General features: G+C 40.8%; 1 protein-coding gene across 1 annotated transcript; it reads right to left on the bottom strand.

The window, feature by feature from the left end:
- Positions 1-1,216: 1,216 nt before the first annotated feature.
- On the bottom strand, positions 1,217-25,278 carry LOC127600360 (proline-rich transmembrane protein 1-like). Its single transcript, XM_052064878.1, has 3 exons — positions 25,001-25,278; positions 22,990-23,217; positions 1,217-2,632 (listed from the first exon to the last, which is right to left on the bottom strand). The coding sequence occupies exons 1-3, from the start codon at positions 25,145-25,147 to the stop codon at positions 2,483-2,485; spliced, it is 525 nt and encodes a 174-aa protein (XP_051920838.1). The 5' UTR covers positions 25,148-25,278; the 3' UTR covers positions 1,217-2,482.
- Between the last annotated feature and the right edge of the window lie 1,102 nt (positions 25,279-26,380).

Below are 26,380 nucleotides of genomic sequence, written 5' to 3' on the forward strand. Positions count from 1 at the left end.
TTCAGGTTCGTAATTTTCTCTCTCCTGGGGTGAAAAGCGGGTTTTATATAGGGGGGTGTGAACGTTGTTGGCCACATAAGTATAATTGCCTAAGTCATTTTTGGCCAAATTGTAACTTTACACTCCTTCCACTACAGCATCAACCTGCCTTTCTTCCTATGTCCTTGGCCAATCACAACACTACATTTTCAGAATTCAGAAGCACTATCTGCCCAAGTCATCCCTTGACAAAGGTCTTTGTCAGTTTTGATGCTCCAAACAAAATGTCAGAAAGCATTTATCTTTGATTCGTTTTCATCTTGTAAGAGTTCACGATTCTTGAATTTTCCAGACAATCAAAGTGACAAGCAAATGTAATACTGCATGAACCGATGTGTATTGAAACTATAAACCATAATTTTTTCCGAGCAGAGATTAAAACACTGCTGCTGTTTGTTACAGGGGTCATCCAACCAGTATGGCTTTTTTTCTTTCAAAAACTCGATGTATTTTTTTTTTAATTAGGAAAATGATTTTTTTCAATTTTATCCATTTGTTTTGGCGAAATCAGCCAATATCTAAAAACCACTCAGATCGCCTCTTCCTGGTCAGCGATCTAGCCGCGCCTCCTACCATCTTCCCACGTCTTCGTGGTAGTCATGCGGGGGAACCAGATACAATTTGTCCATTCAAAATCATTACCGGTTAGTGTATGGCAAAAAATGGCGACCATACGAGACCGTAATTGATGTGGACATATCTACTCTCGACCCACCTCGGGAAATATCACAATGAACCTCTCTATGGCACACTTATAGGAGAATGGGGAAATGAGCAGCATGCACAGTGCCACACCGACGCTAGGGGGTGCTTATAGTGCCGTCAGAAATCTGTCTTGCCCCGATCTAGCCCGCCATTCAGTACCACATACAATGTACGGTACTGACTGAGCTACCCGGTTGGGAATGTTGTTTCTGTAATTGGTTTAAATGTTGAAACAAATGGCCGACCCCTGATGACTGTGCGACAGTGTTGGATTCATGCGATTGTGGTTTAATTGACAAAGGAGTGTTGTTTGACATTTACTTGACTGCATTCGGTCAGAGTTGATAATTTATTATTTTACCATCCCAATGAGAGAAGACGCTTGGTTGACAAATATTGACCCACTTTGACATTGGATACGTACGAACAGTGATTAATATGTCAAATAAATGCAACCACAAGGTGGAGGGAGTCTAAAGCAAAGTATGTATTTTTATTTTCAAAATATTTGGTAACGAAATTTGTTACAAAGTACAGGCTTGTTTTTTCAGCTTTGGATGAGAGCTGAACAAGATGTCAAACAGCAGGTAACAACCATTTCACAACAACCACCAGGCTGGATCGGCTATTGCCCACCTTCTGCTGAATTTGTCACTGAGGTACATTTTACTATTTGGCCAAACACAAACAATCACTTTCATATCACAGCACCTATTGAAGAAGTAGCGAATGACCTCAGATACATCTCTCCTCTCCACAGATTCTTTGGATAGGTGTGATGACATGATGGGAAAGCATCTGTTTCTGAAGGTTATTAATCAAAAACAGGTCACCCTCAAAAGCACGGTAGAAGGCAGATACAGTCATAATCATGTAAAAAGTATAAGTTTTACAACATAGCACGTGTGGTGGAACAATAAACTTTTTAGGCATCAAAGTGAAAATACAAAGCCGGAGTTTGTACAAGTCCTAAGTCATTAGAAACGAAGAGGAAGTCATTTTAGACAGTGATTTTACAAGCAATCCCTTTTCAACCCCCACCAATACCAGCCTGCAGAAACAAAACTTTGCAACGGATTTCAAGAAACAGATTTTTTTTTCCATCTTCTTTAACATCTCTCAAGGGGAAATCCAAATTCCACCCGAAAGCATGTCGTGAGTTCTTCCTTGTGCTGTGTCATAGCCAAGCTTATTTGGACTCCAGAACCTGAGGGGATGATGGTACCATAGCTTAGCCCAAAATAATGGCAGCTACTGACGATATGAGGAATGGTGTCTCTTGAGGTACAGGGGAAGCATTTTTCTCATCGAAAAGAAGAGGAAGAACAGCACATGTTCATGCAAAGGTTTAATTTCCCTCTGGCCCGTGATGGATTGAAAAGACAGTCCTGCATGTCCAATCTATTATTGCCTTCAACGTTTATTTTGAAAGTGCCTGCTCTGTTGACATCTGTAAAATTAGCTTGAAATAAAAATCTGGTGTTTTTACACATGGACTAAAATGCCAGTGAAGCTGGTCGGAAAAGAGCTGATGTTCCACCCGGCTCAAATGCGAGTCTAAATATTTGGATAATAAACAAGGCACATCAGATCAAATTGTCCGACAGAAGTAATACGCCGTACATTTTTCCTTTAACAAACAGACAATCAAGTGACTTCAATATAACAACCACAGTGATGTGATTTGGTTAGAAAATGGTGATCAGGATATGAGACATTATCAAAACAAGTTAACCATTTACACCACGCTAAATATAACCACAAAGTAGACAACCAGGAGGAGGAAAGCCCCTATGCCGAGTCCCAGGGCCACGTGGTTCAGGGTTCTGGCAGTCCGGCTGCACCGCTCGGCCGTCAGCTGATCCCCACTGTGGTTTGCTTCCCGGGTCTAATGTTTAAAAAAATAAAGTAAAAGTCACAAATAGTGATTAAAAAAAAGCAGGCAAAACGCAAATTGTCTGAAGTGCAAACAGTCTTGAAGTTTGTGGCATTTGTTGTTGGTTGCGGATGTGAAAATGCACACCAACTTTGTTATGAAGTCTCTTTCATTCTTTTGTGTGTGTGTGTGTGTGGTTTTATTTTTGCTTTTAAATATTATACTTTTAATTATGTAAAGTAGATTGAGTTACCTTGTTGATAAAACAAAGGGATATAGCTGTCTTAAAGCTGTCTTCGGGCAGTAGGCTGAGGACACCCTGAACTGGTTGCCAGCCAATCGCAGGGCACACAGAGACGAACAACAGCCATTCACACACACAATAACATCAAGGGACAATTTAGAGCTGTCAATTAACCTACCATGCGTGATTTTGGAATGGGGGAGAAAACTGGAGTACTCAAAGAAAACCCACGCAGGTACGGGGAGAACATGCAAACCCCACACAGGAAGGTCGGGAGACTGCAATCGAATCCTGGGAGGCAGACATGCTCAGCAGATAATCACTGTGCCGCCAGGGTCACACTTAATAAACCCAAAATGAAAATGTCTCAAAAACTTGATGTGCTAGAAAAAAAGTGAAAATAGTTTTGAAATCTGCATCAAAAATACGTTATGGTACAGAAAACTATTCCATTCTCTCACCAACCCCGGCTTGGGGCGGTGGGACAAGAACGGTGATTGACAACCTCCTCGGAGGCGCTGCGTTGACCAAGTGGCATCTTCCTGTCGCACTTCATCTGAATGACTGGACTTTCGCAACATATCAACTAATGTTGTGTAGCATCATCATATGTGTAAAACCTTGACAGCTCGGCATCCATTGCACCCTTGTTATCCTGGAAGGGGGAGTCCCCCATCTGCGGCCCCTTCTCAAGGTTTCTCACTTTTCCCCCAGATGTTTGTTTTTCCTTGGCCTCATGGGGGTTAAGAATCATGGGGTGTCAATATTTGTCAACTGTGGGCATGTAAAGGCCTTTGAGACTTTTATTTGGTGATTAAAGGCTATCTAAACACATTTGACTCAAGTTCTGTTGGCCAGTGTTCTTTATCCGCGACATCTTATATATATATTGCGCGTCGTCCCGCACGCGGTCTGTCCTTCCGTCTGTCCCTTTTCAAAACGTACCTACTTCACCGCGCCGCTGCGCGCCGCCACTGCGTGCCGCCACTGCGCCGCTCAGGCAGTGGCTCACTACGATCGCGCGGGCATCTTAGCGAGAAAATGTTGTCTACCCACAAGCATTGCAATAAAATTGTTCGTTATTTAGTAGAGCTAAACATCTCTTTATTTTCACGATAAGCAATGAAGATGAACAAAAAGTTGAATCAAGCAACAACACTTTTGTGGGTCGAAGGCCCACCTTACCAGCCTTCCGCAGGAACTAGCTGATGAGCCGCCCTCCGGGCGGCGAACCAGCTAGTACAGTATATGCACCATGTCCCGTGGATGGCCCCCTCCCCCGCAGCCCTCCACGTCCAGTGCTATTAAGAAAACCTGTGAGGTGTCAACATCGCCTTCTGAGCTCTCACTGGTTAGGTAAGCCCTCCTTCGTCTCAGCTGCCTGAACTGTGCAGGGAAGAGACGAAAGAGCTGGAGCCACAAAGCACGGTAAAGGGAGGCCATGCCATTTAAAGTCACAACACATAAATGTACTCCCGTGCGTGTTCGTGCATGTTACTGACCTTGGGTTTAATTACACTTAATCAAATCAAATCAACATTTCTTTGAAATTTTAAAATGTCCTGAAAACACCTGGACATTGAACCCAGTTTAGGTCTGCGTGTGTTATTTTGACTGCGCCACTTAATACAATACAGTACTTTGGTGGCAGCTAAAGGGCCCTTCCTGAGGACAGGAAATGCTACTCATATTTTCAGCCATGAAGCTGAGAGGACAAACAGTGGCTGAGGTTGTCCGTGGTCCTTGCTAAAACTGTGAGAGCAAGCTGATGATTTGGGGAACAAAGAAGCGTTTGATGATACAGTCACAGGACCCGCCTTGTACGGATGATCGACAGGATGCTGCGTTCAGAATTTCCTTAGCAATTCTCAGCATTAACCCCGAACAATCTCAAAATCCTTCCGACTGAGAGCGAAAATAATTATTCCGCTGCTCTAAAATGACTTGACATTAAACAGACACTCATCAATTCGGAGAAGGCCCAAAACACAATGATTTTTGTTTGTTTTTTTGTTTTATTTGTAACACTTTCTGCATTGTTGATGTGTTATGTCTCGTCTCTTTTTTGATGGTGTGGTTTTGAGTGAACTGTTTTCAGTCTTGCTGTGAGAGGATAACAGTAAACACACTTAATTTCACAGTGAGAACTACAGTCGGTTATCATCGCCACTGCCAAATACAAGAAGACAACAGTAAGGCGATTGTCTTCATTGTTGATTTTGTTTTGTTAAGAATTTAGCAGAATCACACAAATACTTAGTTCATGAGTTTCGGATTGTTTTTCATGTGTTAAAGATTTGTCTTGCATCAGGACTGCGTGTATGACAGAAGGTGTGTGCACACTGCAACTTTTACTCCGGTGTAGCACCGTAGCTGCCCCCCGTATAGCGTTCACACGTTCAAAGTTATACCGGTGTAGCCACTGAAAACAGCTTAAACCATAGCAAATTCAACCCTGCTCAGGAGGTGCTTTAAAAATTTACTCCAAAGTAAATGCTAGTTTGCGGCGCAGCGCCAATATAAAATTGGACGTGTGAACGCTACAGGGTAGACTCGTTACGCATAAGAAGAGTTGATTACATACGGGAATTGAATGCATTGCTTTCGTGCTCTGTTGTACTTCCACCATCTCTCTCTCAACCTTTTATGGTGTCTTGATATACCACAGCGTTGATTTGTAGAGGAGGTGACTGATCGTAGCGCCATTTCTGAGGCGGTATCCATAGCCTGTCTGACGAGTACTTAGGCTAGGCTTAGGGTGGTTCAATCCTAAGCAGAACACCAGTGGGGAGAGTGCATCGCCTTGGTATATGCCACATGTGATGGACACTTGGGTAAGTGGCTTGCCATTGGCTTCAAGTGTGGTTTTCCACATCCTCATCGAGTTTGCAACGAAGGCTCTTAGGGTCCTGTTCACCTTATACATTTTCACAACATTTTTCACAACCCCGTTTTGTTCAGTGGCTATGTCGGCGCTGTTGTACAGTCGGCGTTGGTGCGGCTGGATGGATGGCTGCTGAAGTTGAGGACGAGGAGAGAGGAGCGTTGGTGCAGAGCGCCGATGCGTATTTGGAACCGTGAGTCGCCGCTTGCAATTGAAATGGATTTCCATGGGACAGGAGAAGTGAACCAATGTCTTTTTTCGTCAATGGATGCTACAGCTTCTTGTTGACTTTGAAACTTAGCTTGTAGCCGACATGTGCACATTTTGAGCATGACGTCTCTGATCCAGTGGTTAAAGGACACTTTGATTCTCTCCTCTTTTATCTCAAACCGCTTCAAACAACAAAGCGAGTGACGGAAAAGTGGTTAGGACTGCACGACTGTCCGTGTTTTATGTTATGTGTTGTGTTTATTATTTTACTTTATGTTAACTGTTTTGTAAAGCGCTTTGTTACAGCTGCCGCTGTTGTGAAAGCGCTATATAAATCAGCATGTATTGTATTGTATTGTATTGTATTATACAACTCCAAGCATTCAGTGATCCATGTATGTGGCATCGAGTCATAGGCTTTCTTGTAATCAATCCAGGCTGTGTACAGGTTGGTACGTCGGGACCTGTAGTCTTGTACGACTGTTCTGTCAACCAGGAGCTGATATTTGGCTCCTCTAGTATCTCTACCAATGCCCTTCTGTGCTTCGCTCATGTATTGATCCATGTGTCCACTTATCTTAGCCGCAACGATACCTGACATGAGCTTACATGTTGTGGAGAGACAGGTTATTGTGCCGATAGTTGGATGGGACCGCACCCTTCGAGGGATCCTTCATGATCAGGATCGTTCGCCCTTCGGTTAGCCATTCTGGATGAGTCCCATCGCTCAGCAGCTGGTTCATTTGTACTGCTTAGGCGCTCATGGAGTGCTGTGAGTTTCTTTAGCTAATAGGTGTGGTGTCTGGGCCTGGTGCGGTCCAGCTTTTCATATCTGAGACTCTTTCCTGTATGTCTACCACTGTTATGGTAACTGGGGTCTGTTCAGGGAGATTGCTGTGCTCTTCTCTCAGAGTCAGTAGCCATTGTACACTGGTGTTATGTGCGACCTCCTTGTCCCATATGCCTTTCCAGTACCTTTCAGTTTCCAGTCTTGGTGGATGTAGTGGTATCTCTCTCTCTCTCTCTCTCTCTCTCTCTCTCTCTCTCTCTCTCTCTCTCTCTCTCTCTCTCTCTCTCAGTGTTCGACTGAGTACCAGTGTAATTTAATAATAGGTGGCTCAAAATTATTTAAGGTGTGCCACCCTCATTGGATTATAAAACCCTTGCTGGGCATTTGCAATGGTTGTACAAGTATCAAATTGAGAATGTCAGTTAGGGAATAGCCCAGCAGCTCGACTCATATCACCGCAGCACCCATCTATTCTTGTCTATTTTTCCTCTCTTTCACTCATTTCCTGACTTGGGTTCTTTCAGAAATCTGGTATTGCAGCTTGCAAAGATACAGATGCAGTTCAATGTCCTGCATTTATTTCCCTCTGCTGCTGGAAGTGTATTACTCTTGCAATCTCAAACAAGTTTCCTTCCCTCCCCTTTCTTGATTGTGGAAGATAGACTGCATCCTTTTATTACTTATCTCTGTCTACCCCCACATCACAAGACCTTAAAGGTCCCCTCCAGTTGACAAATTAAATTAATCGTATGAAAACCGGTGACCTTCGCTGATCGTCGTTCAAACACAAACACAAATTCAGCAAACATTCAAACAGCTTCTTCCCTCTACCCAACCCCTCCCAAATAGACAAAAACGTTCCAAAATTTTTTAGGGCTTGTAAGATGGCGGTTGTGGGGCCTGAGTAAATACCGTCACTTGATAATATAGTATATTTCTTTGTTCACTCTGGCTTCACAAAGAATTTGGTGTTCCAGTTCTGCGTCACACTAAGGCTATGTTCACAATGGCACTCAACTCAAGATTATTATTATTATTATTACTGTATTTTATTTTTTTGTGGCTCATAGATAGATTATTTGTTTTATGTGTATTAGCCCATATTTCCACACAATAAATCAGGTATGGCAGTAATCACGAACAGTAAATGTGTAAGGACTTTTTTAGGAGAGTCTTGATTTGATCAAGAATACCTTTAATTTTGAATATTTTTACTTGTAACATTTTCGATGTTACATTTCCAGCATAATGTTGCATAAATTACAATGCCAAGAAATAAAAGTAATAGTAAAAAAGTAATTTAATTTCCTCTTTCTATTTCAATAGAGTTGTCGATCATTTTGACTTGGTGTTTCATTTGTGTGGTGCCAAAGCTGATAGATTTTGTTTGATTTAAATTCAAAGACAATTTATTTGGATCAAACTAGTTCTTTCATACATTTCATTATTTTTCCACAATCGTCAGAGGGTGCTCGCGATTTTCTCCAGAACAATAATAATTTTCTGCACTATAAGGCGCTTCAGATTATAAGGTGCACCTTCAATGAATGGCCTATTTAACACTGGTTTCATACTGTATATCTCCACTAGATAGTGCTATACTAAAGGGAATACAATACAATATAATACAGTTTCATTTATATAGAGCCTTCACAACACACAGGTGTAACGATGAGAACTGGTCACAAACGTGGACAAAACAATAAATGAAAGACAAAAGTTATGAAGGCAATTGATTCAATAAAGGCACACCAACCTTGTGGGCTCACATCCACAAGGGGCTAAATACAGTATATGGTCTTGCTTGTCTCCTTCTTCCTTCGATTAGTCAGTCGTTAACAATGCTTGTGGTATTATCTTTGTTTCATCATGGTTGCGCAGAGCTCATAAAGTAGTTGTCTGTTTGAGTGTGTGTGTTGGAAAATGCACCTGTCATTTAGAAACACTGTCCACATGTTTTGGGATTGAGCTATTCATAGTCAATAATATCGCCAGCAGTCGGTCATGTGCGTACAATGAAAGTTGGTATTTACTTTATAGCACTGCCGAGACCGTTTTGGACAACATCATTTATAACTGTAATTTCAGCAGTTTATTTGTCGACTTTGCACATGTGCGGCAACGGAAAAATTCTCAGATGTTGGAAAATGTTGACGCAAGTCTGTTTCAATTGAGCGAAAACACCGTTGCAGACCAAATTCTAAGTGGGTTGGTTGACTCCAAATCAGCCTTGAAAATGGGTTGCTTTTGTACAGTGCTGGTGTAGGATTAGATGAGACAACTTAATTGCTTTGCGCTGTGCACTTTGTCTCCTATTTCAACATCCATCGAAGCATTATTTCCATCAACCATGTGATTGCCGACAGTCATTCTAGTTATAGATTCATCCTTGACACTGCAATGATCCCACTGAGACCGGATGATATTTGATCCTTCCGACACTGAAGTACAGTACTCCTTATTCTCAATAGTTTGAATAGGACACAGAGCAAAGTCCTGACTCCACTGGTTGTATAAATACACACCCAGTGATTGTGTGCGTGTGTGTGTGTGTGTGTGTCTTTTACTGCATGTTTGTTGTCCCTCATTCAGCCCTTTCTGTTCCATTAGTATTTTCTAAATGTTGACCCTGACAGAGTCCTTTTGCGTCAAATGTCTGTGTCTCTTCTCCTTTTTTTATATTCTTCTCAGCTTCTGACAATTGCAATTTCAGGAAACAAAAGCTAAAGACTGCAAGACACATCCTAAAATGGTTCCCTCAAGCTGACTTAAAATGAAGATCAAGTCAAGTACAAGTTTATTGTCAAATGCGCTGTATGTGCAACATACAGCACAGATGAAATTCCTTCCATCTCAACTCGACAACAAGAGGAGCCGCTGCGGGTGCCCGCGCCGCCTTCAAAAGAACAGTTAACATCCATCCATCACTAGGGTCACGGGGGGTGCTGGAGCCTATCCCAGCTGACTTCAGGCAGTGGGCGGGGGATACCCTGAATCGATTGCCAGCCAATCGTAGGGCACACAGAGATAAACAACCATGCGCGCACACACTCACACCTAGGGACAATTCAGTGTGTTAAATCAGCCTGCCATGCATGTTTTTGGAATGTGGGAGGAAACCGGAGTACCCGGAGAAAACCCACGCAGGCCCGGTTGAACATGCAAACTCCACACAGGGAGGCCAGAGCTGGAATTGAACCCGGTACCCGGTACACTGTGAAGTCGACGTGCTAACCACTGGACTACCGGGCCGCCCAACAGTTAACATAAAATGACAAAATAATAGAACACATTTTTTTCCAAGATGGCGCCCGAGTAGGCAGATGTCGGCAAGTGCTCTTCAAGAGCCTTGTGGGTTTTTGTTTTTTTTTTGTCTTTTGTTTTGTGTTGTTGTTCCGTCGTGTGGACCTGATGTGGATTGTTTTCAGCATTTTTGGCCACGGCATTCGTCAAAGAAGAAGAATCTCTGCTTGGTGTTTTGGGCTTCTCGGCAGCACACGCGTACCAGCACTGGTTTTGATTGGGAGGAATGTCGGCACCATTTGACTGTCGTTGCTGGACAGCCCCGGTCAATTGTGTTTTGCGCCTGTAATGGGCAGCATTTTCACAGCCCCGCTTTGTTCAGCGGAAAGGTCGGTGCTGTTGTACAGTCTGCGGCTGGATGGATGCGTGGCTTAAGGAGCCGACGATGAGAAGAAGGCGCAGAGCTCCGATGCGTATGTGGACTGGGAGACGCGGTTTGGAATTGAAGCCGATTTATTTGGGACAGGAGATGAGAGCCAATCTCTTTTCATTAATGGACGCTACAGCTTCTTGTTGCTTACAAACATAGCTTGTAGCAGACATGTGTTGTGTTGTATTATTTGATCATTTTATGTTAACTGTCCTTTTCGGCGCAGGCACCCGCAGCAGCTCCTCTTGTTGTCTTGTTTGGTTGAGGGAAGACATTTCATCTGTGCTGTATGTTGCACATACAGCGTATTTGACAACAAAGTTGGACTTGACTTGACTTGACAACACATAAGACAGACAGTCGTGCAATCCTAACCACTTTTCCTGCATACACTTTGTTGTTTGAAACAGTTATAGATGAAAGAGGAGCGAATCAAAGGAGCCTGTCCCAGCTGTTTTTAGGGCAATACACGGGGTACACCTTGAACCGGACTCCAGCCAATCGCAGGGCACACATAGTTGAACAACCATGCGCGCTCACACTCACACCTAGGAACAATTTGGAGTATTCAATCAGTCTGCCATGCAAGTTTTTGGAATGTGGGAGGAAAACCGGAGAAAACCCACACAGGTACGAGGAGAACATACAAACGCCACATAGGAAGGCTGGAGCCCGGAATTGAACCCCGACCTCTGCACTGTGAGCTCGGCCCACCCTATGACAAAAGTTCATATTTGTAAATGCCATATTTTTAACCGTGTGGTTCCTTTTTTTTCTCCAGACACAAAAGGCAAACCTGCCCATCTTCATCCGAACCGCAAATACAGAATAAATTACGTGTGATTATTTATGTTTTATCTTTTGTGATAATTTTGTGTTCTGCTTCTGTTTCCAGGTAACATAATTAACACTTCATTACGCGATATCTCCGAACACAACCTCACAGTACCAGCTGCACACTGACTGTAACATTAGATACGGATGACAGTCGTAAATTTCTCTACCGCACACATTTTACATATGCACAGATTGTTCCCCATACGCATAATAACATTCCTTTGTTGGCTAAGCACGCCTATGTGGACTTTACGTGTTCTTCATGTGCTTCTCTTCTCCATTTTGCTATATGTGCCCTGCAATTGAGCGCTGAGCAGGTAAAGTTTTACTGTGCCGTTTGCTCCAAACCGGCTTTGATAGATTCTAACTTTCTAGTGACTGACAATAATGAGGACAAGAGCTAAATAAAGGGATGGAAGTTTCTATCTTAGGGCGTATATCTTGTTATTTGTTAGTTTTTTTTTTTAACCAAAAATGTGGTTGAACGCCATTCTGTCTGCTTTGTCCGTTCAATACAAAGTTAATGCTGTGCTTTTTTTTCCATTTGTATATTGGTGTTTGCGAGATTTTATTTGCATATTTTCTGTTACACTCATTTCCTTTAGAAAGTACAACTGTTTGGGGTGGGGGAAATTCTGTGCTCTTGTGGTTTTCTTCACACTTCACTGTGAGTGGGCTTAATGTGAATCGCGAGACTCTGTTTCTTGTTTTTTTTTTCTTAACCATACATACAGGAAATGGTTGACAAATTATATGATGTCCTTAATCTTAACTGCTAAACTGGAAACTCCAAAGATAAACAATAACTGGCAGTGATGGTCATCATCTATGAGTGTGCTTACATGATGGAAAATTGGAGTCTTTTATAGTTACAGTCAGTACACAATGGTATCATTCTATCAATAGGAAGACATCCTTCATTATTAGGTTTTTATCAAACACGCCTCATTGCAAATTGAATTTACTGTCTGTCGCCTGGTGGCCCATATCCTGCAACAGCAACACAAAAGTATCACGCGAGGCCAACTGCAATGTGTGTCAGAAACCTTCTAGGACTGGTATTCCTCAACTCAACAGTATTTATAGAGCACTTTCAAACAGCCATCGCTGCATACAAGTGCTATACATGGACCAACTAACATACACACAACAATAAAGCCACAAATTGGTAACGAAGATGGTAGAAGGCACCAAACTTCCAAAAGATATATCTCAAATCCAAGCAACGAACTACAAATGTTCCTCCTTCAAACCAAAATGTATAATTACAAAATGGTGACACATGTTAATTAGCAAACAAGCACTGTAGCAATCTCCATAACTTTTGGTCGCTGATTTCGATTGTACATTGTCTGAGTTTATATTGTTGCACATTTCATGCACGTAACGTAACTTTGTACAGAAAGCAACGTGAAGTTTCATGCTTCTAAATGAGTAGTCAATGTGCAGCAATTGATTAGACAAAAAGAATATTAAACCGAATCAAAAATATAAACTATAAATAAATAATGAATAACATATTCATTTGATTTTCTTCTGTCTGTATTGTTTGGATAGTTTATAATGGCTTCAAGGAAACTACCGTATTTTCCGGACTATAAATCGCATTTTTTTCATAAGTTTGGCTAGGGATGCGATTTATACTCTGAAATGATTAACACGTTGCATCATTTCACCGGTTATTTTCACATTGAATCGCAAGAGGGCACTCTAGGCATGTGTTAATACTTTCCACGGTAGCTGGAAGGAAAAAACAACAACTGACGATAACTCTGACGGAAGCGAAGTAGAAGAGGACGCTGAATCTTCTACCTCTGAAGTTCACAGGAGTCTTTAAAGTGACACAGAGGATGAAGGTTTCATTGGATTTCATGATTTGAAGTGACACTATTGGTTTGATAAACTTTTAGCATGTTTTTGATGCTATAGTCATCCGAATAACTCTTAATTGTTACGTGCACACGTTTCTCAGTTCGTTGTTTATGTGTCATGTAACTAACGTTAGCATATGTACACTTATTCAGCCTGTTGTTCTCGATTCTTTTTTTTAAATTTGTCTTTCAAGATGACCTGTCTGTTCTTGGTGTTGGATTTTATCAAATGAATTTCCCCCCAAAAATGCAACTAATACTCCAGTGCAACTTAGACATGTTTTTTTTCTTCTTCTTCTTTATTATGCATTTTATGGCTCGTGCGACTTATATTCAGGAGCGATTTATAGTCCGGAAAATACAGTATACTCAATAACTTAGGATTATTGAGTATATTTGTTTGAAATCTACGTATCCCGATTTACCTGCCTTCATTTTAGGACTGACATGAATCATGGCTCCAACACAAGAGAATGTCAATTGAAACAAAGGAAAGTACCGGTAGTATCAAACTTCTTAATCCTTCGTTATCCATGGCTTACTTGGGTCTTTATACTTTTTGGAGACTTCAGTTAATGGAAAGTATAAAGACCCAAGTAAGCCATGGATAACAAAAGGCATATAAAACGCATGTAGAAAGAAAAACAATTTATATAAATTGTTTTTAAAATTGAGAACTGAAGAAGCAGAAAAAAATATAAGACCTATAAAAATAAACTAGTAAACATTATAAGAACCAGTAAAAGTAAAAAACCATTATCTTGCACTATTAGAGCAGAATAAAAGTAACACACAAGAAATATGGAAAATACTTAATCAAGTAATCAGAAATAGTCCTAAAAATGGATTATTCAGAGTATTTTATCAAGCCAAAAATACTATTCTGGAAAGAAAATGCAGAAATAGCGACTGAATTTAATGAGTATTTTGTCAACATCGACAGTAACCTAGCAAAACAAATTCCTGATCCAACAAACTTGTTTGAAATAGATAGCTACGTCGAAAAAAAACTCCTCCACGATGTTCCTTACTGCTGTAAAACAAGAAATATCAAATATTGTAAAAAACTATTAAAAATCAAAAGTCAACTGATTGGTTTCATATTGATTTGACAATAATAAAGCTGATTATAGATTATGTAGTGCGACCTTTCACGCACATATGCAACCTGTCATTCAAAGCTGGTATCTTTCCATCAAAAATGAAAATTGCTAAAGTTATTCCAATCTATAAAAGTGGAGAAAGACATCTGTTTACAAATTATAGACCAATATCACTACGACCACAATTCTCAAAAATACTAGAAAAACTATTTTCTCACAGACTTGATAGCTTTATACAAAAACATGTGCTGTTAAGTGAGAATCAATATGGCTTCAGGGAAAAACGGACCACCTCAATGGCAGTTATGGAGTTTGTGGAAGCCATAGTCACTAATATAGACAACAAAGAATTTACTGTTGGGGTTTTCCTAGATCTAAAAAAAGCTCAGTGTCAGGTCATTGTTTGCTTGCAACTGCCATGTTTGTTTCTGTAATGGTTCTGTTCCTGTTATTTTTTTTGCCACAGTCATGGTTTTGTTTTGGTACTTTGGATTCGTTGTGTTCTTGGAACTTTGTTTAGGATTTAGTTATCTGTGTTTAAATACAATTGGTCAAGTACACCCTGCTCCTCCTTCCTGCCTGCTTTTTGGGGTCCTCCACCACCACGCTTCATGACATTTTTGGGGGGAAATGTGTCTTATGAGGAAACCATGAAACAGTAGGGTCGATTAATGATTTGTTTCCATGCACCACAAACATGCTCTTTTCCTTATTTGGGCATCTGCTTGTTTTCCAGACTCTGGACTAAACAAGCAGGCAGCTGCTGTGGACACTCACTGTCGCGCAAAGTGGATGAGGTGACGAGAAATAGTCAGCAACATTGGACCCTTGAGTTCCAACTCACTGGTTGTCTTCCTGCGACCCAGTGGGAAAGTAGTGAGTGCGTCGACCTCACAGTGCAGAGGTACCGGGTTCAATTCCAGCTCCGGCCTTCCTATGTGGTATTTGCATGTTCTCCCCGGGCCTGCGTGGGTTTTCTCCGGGTACTCCGGTTTCCTCCCACATTCCAAAAACATGCATGGCAGGCTGATTGAACACTCTAAATTGTCCCTTGGTGTGAGTGTGAGCGTGGATAGTTGTTCGTCTCTGTGTGCCCTGCAATTGGCTGGCAACCGGTTCAGGGTGTCCCTTGCCTACTGTCCGAACACAGCTGGGATAAGCTTCAGCACCCCACGCGACCCTTGTGAGGATAATCGGATCGGAAAATGGATGGATGGATGGTTGTCTTCCAAATGAAAGCTGGGCTTCCCATGCAAGCAGAAATATGAGGGTGGGATGAGGGCTGGAGCAGAGCAATGAAACTACCCCTAAAATGAACCAATGTCAACATGGCAAGAAATAATGGGGGGGGGGGCTTGTTTTTAATTTTTGATGTTTGGGGAATTTGTAGCCGAATCAACCCACAGATACATTATTAAGACATTTGGAAACAGTTTTAACCTGTGAAACAAACATACTATAATATGTCTCCTCCAGTACCAACATCTCTAGCTGCCAGAATGCTCAACTGGTAGAAAGGTATGCGAAATATTATTTTTACAGCAAAATTTTCAATTATTCTGATTTACCAATGTGATGGATTTGGATTTTTTTTCTTTTTTTTTTGTTTCATGGTCTATGAGTGAATTCCCATAAGAGGAAATAGTTCTGCATAATCAACAACCACTCGAGTATATTTTTACTTTCACATCCAAAAAGGTTCTCGAGAGCAGCTGTTGCATCAGCGTTCCAGGAAGTTGGAATAGGTGTGGCTGAAAAAGTCATGCCAAACTGGGCGTCAGTTTCATGAGTATGAGATTGCATGAATCTGATCAAAAAATTTCTATTCAACCAGCACACACACCGTGATACAATTAGTCAAACAGACAACAACGAAAATGGCTCATCCGCACAGCATGCTTGAAAGTATTTAGCTTACGCCCACTGCCAGGTGAATTAAAGTGTGCCCAAATGAGTGAATTAATCGTGTGATTAACGATACACTTAATCAGAGCTTTTTCCATGCAGTGACACATTTGCGGTGGCGCACTGCATTATCAGTCACTCGGACTTCATAATTGCTCTCACGAGATCATTTTTCCTTAAATAATCTATATATATATTGCGCGTCGTCCCGCACGCGGTCTGTCCTTCCGTCTGTCCCTTTTCAAAACGTACCTACTTCACCGCGCCGCCACTGCGCCGCTCAGGCACTGGCTCACTACGATCGCGCGGGCATCTTAGCGAAAAAATGTTGTCTACCCACAAGCATTGCAATGAAATTGTTAGTTATTTAGTAGAGCTAAACATCTCTTTATTTTCGCGATAAGCAATGAAGATGAACAAAAAGTTGAACCAAGCAACAACACTTTTGTGGGCCGAAGGCCCACCTTACCAGCCTTCCGCAGGAACTAGCAGATGAGCCGCCCGGAGGGCGGCGAACCACCACCTTACCAGCCTTCCGCAGGAACTAGATGACGAGCCGCCCGCAGGGCGGCGAACCAGCTAGTTAATTATAAATAAATTATTTTGATAGAAAAGCTGAGTCAACAACTCACATAACAGAAATAAGACTAAGAACCCAACGCTCTATCGATGCTTTTAAGCAAGACCTAGAAAAACAAAACTGGACCGAGGTCTACTCAAACGAAGACCCAAATATAGCGTTTGAAGTATTTCAGTCTACCATAATCTCCTTATATGATAAACATTTTCCATTAACTAAAGTCTCCAAAAAGTATAAAGACCCAAGTAAGGCACGGATAATGAAAGGCATAGAAAACGCATGTAAAAAGAAAAACAATTTATATAAATTGTTTTTAAAAGTGAGAACTGAAGAAGCAGAAAAAAATATAAGACCTATAAAAATAAACTAGTAAATATTATAAGAATCAGTAAAAGAGATCATTATCATGCACTATTAGAGCCCAATAAAAGTAACACACAGGATTTTTTTTTTAATTTTGTCCCAAGATGGCGCCCGAGTAGGCAGCCTTCGGCACGTGCTCTTCAAGAGCCTTGCTTTTTTGTTTTTTTTTTGTTGTTTTTGCCTTTTGTTTTGTCACATGTTGTTTGTTGTTTCATCGCGTTGGACCTGATATGGACTGTTTTCAGCGTTTTTGGCCACGATATTCGTCAAAGGAGAAGTATCTGTGCTTGGTGATTGCGCCTTCTCGGCAGCAAGCCTGTACCAGCACAGATTTTGAATGGGAGAAATGTCGGCGCCATTGACTGTCGGTGCTGGACAGACCTGGGGCGCTTGTGTTTTTTGCGCCTGTAATGGGCAGCATTTTTCACAACCCCGTTTTGTTCAGCGGAGATGTCGGCGTTTGTGTGGCTGGACGGATGGCTGCTGAAGTTGAGGATGAGGAGAGAGGAGCGTTGGCGCAGAGCGCCGATGCGTATTTGGAACCGAGAGTCGCCGCTTGGAATTGAAATGGATTTCCATAGGACAGGAGAATGAACCAATCTCTCAATCAATGGATGCTACAGCTTCTTGTTGACTTTGAAACTTAGCTTGTAGCCGACGTGTGCACATTTTGAGCATGATGTCTCAGTGTTTCTGTCCACTGGTGAAAGGACACTTTGATTCTCTCCTCTTTCATCTTAAACTGCTTCAAACAACAAAGCGTGTGACGGAAAAGTGGTTAGGACTGCACGACTGTCCGTGTTTTATGTTATGTGTTGTGTTTATTTATTTTAATTTATGTTAACTGTTTTGTTAAGCGCTTTGTTGCAGCTGCCGCTGTTGTGAAAGCGCTATATAAATCAGCATTGTATTGCATTGAAATATGGAAAATACCTAATCAAGTAATCAGAAATAGTCCTAAAAAAGTGTTTTATCCAGAGTATTTTATCAAAGGCAAAAATACTATTCTGGAAAAAAACTTTTGACACAATAGATCACAGTATATTATTGAAAAAAATAGAAAGATATGGAATTAGAGGTGTAGCTTAGAAATTGATAAAAAGTTATTTAGAAAACAGATGTGCAGCTCAACACATAAACAAACATAAACACAACAAAATAAAAAAACGAATCAACTGAAAATCACTCATGGAGTTCCTCAGGGGTCAGTGCTTGGTCCACAACTATTCATCTTATATAAAGATGAATGATATCTGCAAGGTCTCAAAACAATTTAAATGTGTCCTATTTGCTGATGATACAACTTTCTACTGTTCTGGAATAAATCTGAAACAGCTCCCGACAACCGTAGAAAACGAATTAAACAAATTAAAAACTGGTTCAACAGAAATAAATTGTCACTTAAACTGAAAAAATCGAAGTTCATTGCTTTTGGCACAAGACCAATCAAACACCAAAGTAAAATTATGGTAAACTCAATTGAGATAGAAAGAGCGTATGAAACCAAGTTTCTCGGATTAGTAATAGACTCAAAACTATATTGGAAGCCACATATCGATAACGTAAAAAAGAAAAATAGCCAAAACCGTAGGGATCCTCTACACAACCAAGGAAGTGCTAAATAAGAGATCTTTGTACACATTATACTCTTCATTATGGCGGCCCGGTAGTCCAGAGGTTAGCACGTCGGCGTCACAGTGCAGAGGTACCGGGTTCGATTCCAGCTGCGGCCTTCCTGTGTGGAGTTTGTATGTTCTCCCCGTGCCTGCGTGGGTTTTCTCCGGGTCCTCCGGCTTCCTCCCACATTCCAAAAACGTGTGGCAGGTCAATGGAAGACTCTAAATTGCCCCTAGGTGTGAGTGTGAGTACGAATGGTTGTTCGTTTCTGTGTGCCCTGCGATCGGCTGGCAACCGATTCAGGGTGTCCCCCACCCACTGCCCGAAGACAGCTGGGATAGGCTCCAGCAGCCCCCGTGACCCTAGTGAGGATCAAGCGGCTCGGAAGATGAATGAATACTCTTCATTATTATTACCATATATGACCTTCTGTGTGGAAATAATGCCTGCAAAACAAACACACTCCCGATTCTAAAACTACCAAAAAAAGCAATTCGAATTATTAATAGATCAAAATATACGGAACCCACAAATCCACTATTTATCAAATTAAATACAATGAAATGTTATGACCTGGTTGACTTTAAAATCGCCCAATTACCTGCAAATGAGTGAATCGCTTGCTGAGTTAAAAAACTAATAAAAAAAAAAACAACCTCCATCAATCAGAGTTAAAATGATAAATTCTAAACATTAAATATATTGATTAAATCAGAACTAAGTTGATAAATAGAGAAAGGTATTGAAATATCCATTATGAATACAAGAGAAAATTGATACAAGAGTGCCAGGGTGTGTATGTATTAAATCCCGATACAAACCAAAAGTTGTAAAAATATCACGGTTAAGGGTAAAGTATGAGCCTTAATGGAGACTTCTTTCTTCTTACTTTCTTTCTTTTCTGATTGATGTAAAAATGATTTACTAGATATAACCACATAACATGGGGTAGGACTAGATAAGTTCTTTACTTCTTCCTACTCCCTTGAGTCAAATTATTACTGTATACGTTTTATGTTCAATAAACAAAACAACCCAAATAAACAGGAACAGAACTTCAGAGGCCATTCCTGTAACCTTATGCACTGAGTTTTGGCTCTTGAAAACAGCATATGCATATAAAAATGCATTGTAATGTATTGCTGTATGAAAGCAGAAGAGAAGAAGACAAATAAATGTTTCATTCCAATGAAAGCAAATTTGGCACACATCCAGTTTGCATTCTCTCTCGAAAAGTTACTTTTGTGTACAGATGTCAAAATTCATTGTTTAAGCGACAACGACTTTATTATTGTTGACATTAAAATTGTCCGAATTCTCTGATCTCAGCTTCTCGGTAGGAATTCTCCTTTGATTTCTGTCGTCTTTCATGAAAGCTGATTAATGTTCACGTTTCATCAAAAGAAGACATTTGCAAACATCCGCTTTTACTTTGGAAAAACCCAGAAACGGTTTCAAAAAGGTTGATGAATATCACTCAACATCAACATCACTCCCTCTCGTGTAATATTGCTTCATTTTTGGGTTTGTTTTGTTTTGAACCCTTTTAGGGACAGCGGTTACTACAGTGGACAGTGTTTCATGTTATCAGGTTATCATCAAAGGGTTAATCATGAAAGAATACCTGTTCACATTGACGTAAAAGCACTGAGCACAGTATGTTCAAGTGGTTTAGTCGACACACGAGAAGTTTGGTCTTAATTATCTGAGGAAAACAGAACTCCAAAGGCGTTTTTGTCCTCAATTACTAAAGCTGAACGTATGGAAGCAATTAACTTCCATACGTATTCTTCCTTGATACTATTGCAGTGACTCACTTGTCTACAATGCCGTTTTTAACCCTGTGAGTGATCTGAACAACCAACAAGAAGGAACCTTGATGAAAAATTTGCCTTCCCATCTTCAGTGAGAGTCAATTATAAACAAAGTTGCCATGATATGAATGAAGTAAAGGTTATCATTCCACCGATTACAAGAAGTGAAAGTTGATGTTGTTTATAACAAGTTTGATAAATAATCCAAGGTGACACGTAAACGCCAATCTTGACAAAAAAATTGATTCAATTGAAGAAACGTACACGAAATACAACAACAACAAATAAAGATGTTTCGCAGGCCTGAGGTTTAGAAATCTGAAGTGCTTGCCTGTGTTTTTGGAATCAGATGCAGAGGGAAGGCATGCAGGGAGCACAAGCACTTACGAGAAGCACTTAGGAAAGGGTGATGTTTAACAGGGACAGTATCTCATAAAGCTGTAAAGGGCACAGAATCTGACTCTCTACATTTTATCCTCCTAGCGACGTCTGTGTGCGACCTTTCAATCCTTTATGTGCCCAGTAACACATACAATAGAATCCAAGTCGGCCGTTGACACACTTCGGAGACTGAACCTGAGCAAGAGTTACACCCTGCAGTCCGATGCTACGTGTACAGTAATTTACCAAGAGATTTACGAAGAGTGCTGAGTTGTAAGATAAGATAAGATAAGATAAGATAAGATATCATTTATTTGTCCCACACTGGGGAAGTTTACAGCCTCCAGCGGTACAGTACAGTTCACATTCAACTTTTTGATCGGTTTGAATTTAATGTCATGTCTCTCAACCACAACAAAGTCAGCTGGACCAGGCTCCGGTCTTCCCATGTCCCTGAACAAGTGATCTGATTGGATGAAATATACAGAGTGTCCAAAAAGTCTGCGTGCGAAGTTGATTGGCGTGGTCTCTTTGATTATTAGACTTTTCTCCCCTTGACTTCTTTTGCAGGGCTATGCTAAAAGAGAAAGCGTACTCGAAGAAAAATCGACGGCAATGGCTATTCCATCGGGTTTGCAAAGCGCATCAAATTATGCATTGAAAATTGTGTAAATCGTGTTCACGATTATTTATCAACATTACAGTCTTTTAAGGAGTATGTGATTTTTTTTTACCATCTACCCAGACTTTATGGACACCCTCTACTTGGATCGTTTGAGAAATGCTCAGACCGCATCTAAATGTCACCGCAGCGTAGGCAATAGGTGTAACGCAACGCAAATTCAAAATTAAAGACTTGGTTCAAACTGAAACACTTTTCAGGCATCGATTTAGTACAAAAGGACAGTGTATAAAAACGACACAATGAAAGTACTGGTAGGTTGAACCTGATTATAATGAGAACACGGAAGAAATATCAGGATACACAAAGAGGTGCAGGGTAGCTTAATTGAACTACTTCCACAAGACCTGATTTCAGTTTCGTAGGGACTAATCAAAATATTTCTGTTAGCAATGGTCAACAGTTAAAGACGCGCTAAGTTCTTCAAAGAAAATTGCTTCACTAAATTTGATGACAAACGTGGACTCCAAGCATACAGTCATGCTGACTTGGCATCTGATGCTCTTGACAGAACAGGGGACAGTTTTAGCTGAAACAAAAACGGTCCCATTGTCTCATGGAAGACTCAGAAACAATCAAGCGATTGTTTTTGAGGACAATCAAGGCACCACAGCCCTGGTCAAAACCCCCAGTAAAAAGGCAAAGGTGAAAACATACAGTATCAATTTAGTAGGTCAATTGTTATTCATGGCAATAAAGTTTGGAGTACCGCCCAACAGACCAGATGGTGGCAGATATTCTAACTAAATCCGCAACAAGAGATAAGTTGAATACATTTTGACAAGTTCAAGTTGGAAAATGATGTGGGTGTCCATGTGCGTGTAGTCTGAAAGAAAGGTTTTTCCAAATGTGTTTTGTGCGGTCAAAAAAACAATGTGAGAGCAAGTGGGGCTCTTAAGATATGTTCTCTCAGGTCATCCTGAAGAAAAAGGGAAACCCAAATCTGTGATCATATTTAAGTAAATCATGAAAAGAAGAGGGGTTGTTATCGAAAATCATTTTCTAGGCACTTAATTCTTTACTTTTTCTAATTAATCAATCAAATAATTTAGGGGGCTTTAGGACCTTTTAAGTGGGCTTCAGCCCCCGGGCTTAAAATAGGCCTCACAATGCTATTGAACTAATACTAAACAGAGACTCTACTCATTTGAATTTACTTTATATTCCCAATTTTTGGCCTTTTAGACATATCCTATTAAAAAAAAAAGAATCGAGATTTGATCGAACTTCAAACTTTGTGTTTCACACATAAAAATTATTTTGTGTTCGGTCAAGGCTTTCTACAGACCCGGCTACATTATTATTATTATTATTATTATTATTATTATTATTATTATTATTATTATTATTATTATTATCATTATTAACCACAAAACAATGGATGGCGATAAAGACTGGTAATGAATTTAACTCACATTAATTGAGTAGATGAGGGCGGCAATTCCAAGAGGCAGGCAGCAGCACAGCAAGGTGAAGATGGAGTAGCCCAGGTAGTCATTGTAAGGGTTCTCCAGCGGACCTCGTGTCACGAACACCGCGGGCTGGACGGTGACTGTGGTTTGCTGAGGTGGGTACTGTTGACCTGCCGTGTACTGCTGCTGTCCGTACGGAGCAGCGCCATAATTTGGCGGATATGCAGACCCCTGTAAGAGCCACGCAAGATTCAATTCGACTCAAAAGTGTCCATCTTAAAAGGAAATAGACTGACGTGAGTGACTGGCACGAATTGTCACCGATGTGAACTGTATTTCATAATTACAGATCATAAAACCACATGTCCTGAATTGTATATAAATTATGTAGATAAGGCAGAATCTAGGCAAATTAAAGTGTTTTATATTGGTATGGCCTTCTCTGCTGACCTAAACATTCATACAATAACAAATTTAATTCATGTTATTTTATTTTCATAAACATGTAAACAAAATGATTCTCTGTATTCTTTACGTCATATTATTTCCACTTAGTTGAGTGGCTTTCAATGTTATTTTTAATTAACATTGAAAGACACTCGATAAATAATGTATTTATTATGGTAGATATTTTAACCAATCATATTTCAGCTAGCTTGTGTTGCCAGGTAAATTAAACTTGGTCGGGGCCTTCAGATTAAACAGAGCAGGCCCCTGTGCGCTGTAAATGAATGGGCACAGTCAGGTTGCTATAGCCAATCAGATCACGAGTCTGCGCACCGGGGCCAGCTAGAAGGTCTTACGTCGAGACTGGACGTGGGCGTTCGGTGATTGGATTAGCGCCTGCTAGAGGGAGCTATCACTGCATTTTAACCCAAAATGACCGAAGAAGACGTTTCTCTGGTTGCAGAACTACTTTCCACACCATTTTCAAGACAGACCTTTCACGAAAAGCTGGATATTGTGCAAAAATGTCGCCCAACTCTTGCGCTAGCTAGCCTGTCCCAGCAAGGAAAAGGGTTTGTCCGTCATTTTCAGACGAGTAATTATGAACGGTACCCGTGGCTCACAGCCACGCTGCAAAGTGTACTGCTGGGAATGACGATTGCTTGCAACGGACCGATTTGGTGTTTGGAGCCACACTGGATTTACCCATTTAAATTGTTTTACCAAGGCAACAAGGAAACGTCAGAGCACGGCTGTGCACTTACAAACTATGGTGCGTTTAAAAACATTTGGGGACACTCGCGTAGATGTGCAGCTCAGTGAACAGGTAATACATTGGTGAGTAAATGAATTTTATTTTACATTTCTTCTTGTCATTTTATTTCGTTCGTATTAAATTAATGGTCATGGAATAAAATGTATCAAATATAAAATGTATCAAATAAATCAGCTCACCTGCAATTTATAATGGCACATTGTAGTCACCTTCGTACACAGAAGTTCGTTCCATCTCAGCTGCTCAACATTTTCAGTTATTTGTTGTTGTATAGCCAATAGTTTGTTTTGTTCTTGTTTGGTGTCTTATATGAAACTGCGACATTGCACAATTTATTGGACAGACTTGTTTAAGATCACACAGCGTAATTTGGGTGGCATTTTATTTAGTATTTTTAAATCATCTTTTTATTTTTGACAATATCTATAAATTTAGTTTCCTGCTTTTAGTTGTGAATGCATACTTGATGGTTTTAAATGCTCCTGAAATTAAGTGCTACTTGACGAGCCTATACTGTATTGTGTTAATGTATGTGACGTCATTGAAGGCCTAAGGTTGAAATGCACGGCCCGCCACTGCATTTTTACAAGGTGAAATCTTGCTTACTTTCGTGACCGCACTAGTTTGAGATAAACGTTACTCGCGTTTAATTACCAGCAAAATAAAGAAAGACCGTGCAGCAATTTGTTTGATTATTCTCCAAAAGGAAAAAAAAGACGGCACGTTAAAAAAATAAAAATAAATAAAAACAGCGTTTGATGAACAGGTTTACAGGTGCAGCGGAAAGGTTACCTGCGGATGAGGAGGGTAACCGCCGGGTCCAGGCTGGGGGTACCCTGGCCCAGGTTGAGGGTATCCCGGGTACGAATTGTCCTGGTAGGGCGGAGGGGGCGCCTGGCCCATGGAAGACTTCTCATTCGGAGGGGCATTGGGGTCCATAACGGTCTGCTTTCTTAATGCAGAGCCCGGAAAATAAGCACTAAACTACTACAACGAGGGCACTATCTTTTTAATATATTTTTTTGTAATTTTGGCAACACCTCCCAAGATTTGACAGAACGAAGGGGAGGTGACTGCGGTCAAGACAGCCTCCACTCGTAAAATCGAAGTCAAGTGAACTCACAATGCAATTGTCAATACTGTGCATTACGGTAATCTGTCGCCAGCGAGCGGCATTGGCCACCTTCAAAATAAAAGAACCACCACTCATGCATTAACGTCTTTTGTTCGGGTTAAAATAAATTAATAAAAATATAAAATACGTAATTTCTTGGCTGTCGGGTAAATATTCAACGAGGAAGAACAAGAACTCTCAGAACAGCACCAATAAGCGTTCTCAAGTGGAGATAAAAAATAAAGTCAATGGTAATTCTACATCAATTTCACCTGATATTTAAAAAATATATATTAAAGTAACTAATCTGGGTGATCACGCAACCACACCAGGTTGTCGACACACTAGGGCACGCCAGGTATACAACCACAGTACTGGCATTCAGATCGAATGTTCCATTACCAAATAAAATGCCTCTCAAACATGACATTTTGAGCTCCTCTGCTTACTTCAAAAGATTCTAGAAAATGAATTTCAGTTATCCCTCAATCAAACCAGACCTGCAGGTATCCAACAAGACCATTCGGATCTGATGCCGGGCTCTGAAAAGTGACAAGATGGCCTGCGTTCTGACATGACCTGCATTCTAACATGTTGATCTTTTCGCCCATTTATAGAACACGCTAAAAGAAGGAATCCAGCCCCCCTGCTCTCCACCCAGACCACCCTCGTTACGGATCAGATGTTGCATTTTGAAATAAAAGGCCTCTGAAAACTGGCATGTTGACCTGATTTCTGACAAGTTGATCTGAACGCCTAACATGTTGACATTTTCGACCGTTTTGAAAAAAATTCCTAAAAATTGAGTTTTCGTTATCCCGTGAGGGCCGTATGTTTGGGGATAACTCCAGCACTCCAGCTATCCAACGCGACCACTCCCGTCCGAATCTGATTATGCATTTGGGAATAAGAGGCCTCTGAAATGTGGCAAGATGAACTGGGTCCCGACAAGTTGATATGAACATGTTGACATTTTCGACCGTTTTGAAAAAAATCTTCAAAATTGAATCCTAATTGTCCCTCAACCGGACCCGGTGTGTGTATCATCTGTAAAAAGG

Source organism: Hippocampus zosterae, chromosome 5 (genome assembly GCF_025434085.1).
Source record: "Hippocampus zosterae strain Florida chromosome 5, ASM2543408v3, whole genome shotgun sequence".
Taxonomy (NCBI): Eukaryota; Metazoa; Chordata; class Actinopteri; order Syngnathiformes; family Syngnathidae; genus Hippocampus; species Hippocampus zosterae.

Excerpts from the sequence above, each read along its gene's own strand:
- LOC127600360 (XM_052064878.1), bottom strand. The coding sequence starts at position 25,147 with ATGGACCCCAATGCCCCTCCGAATGAGAAGTCTTCCATGGGCCAGGCG. Across the intron at positions 23,218-25,000 it reads GTTACCCTCCTCATCCGCAG|GGGTCTGCATATCCGCCAAA; the intron begins GTAACCTTTCCG and ends TGGCTCTTACAG. Across the intron at positions 2,633-22,989 it reads CCCTCATCTACTCAATTAAT|ACCCGGGAAGCAAACCACAG; the intron begins GTGAGTTAAATT and ends TTTAAACATTAG.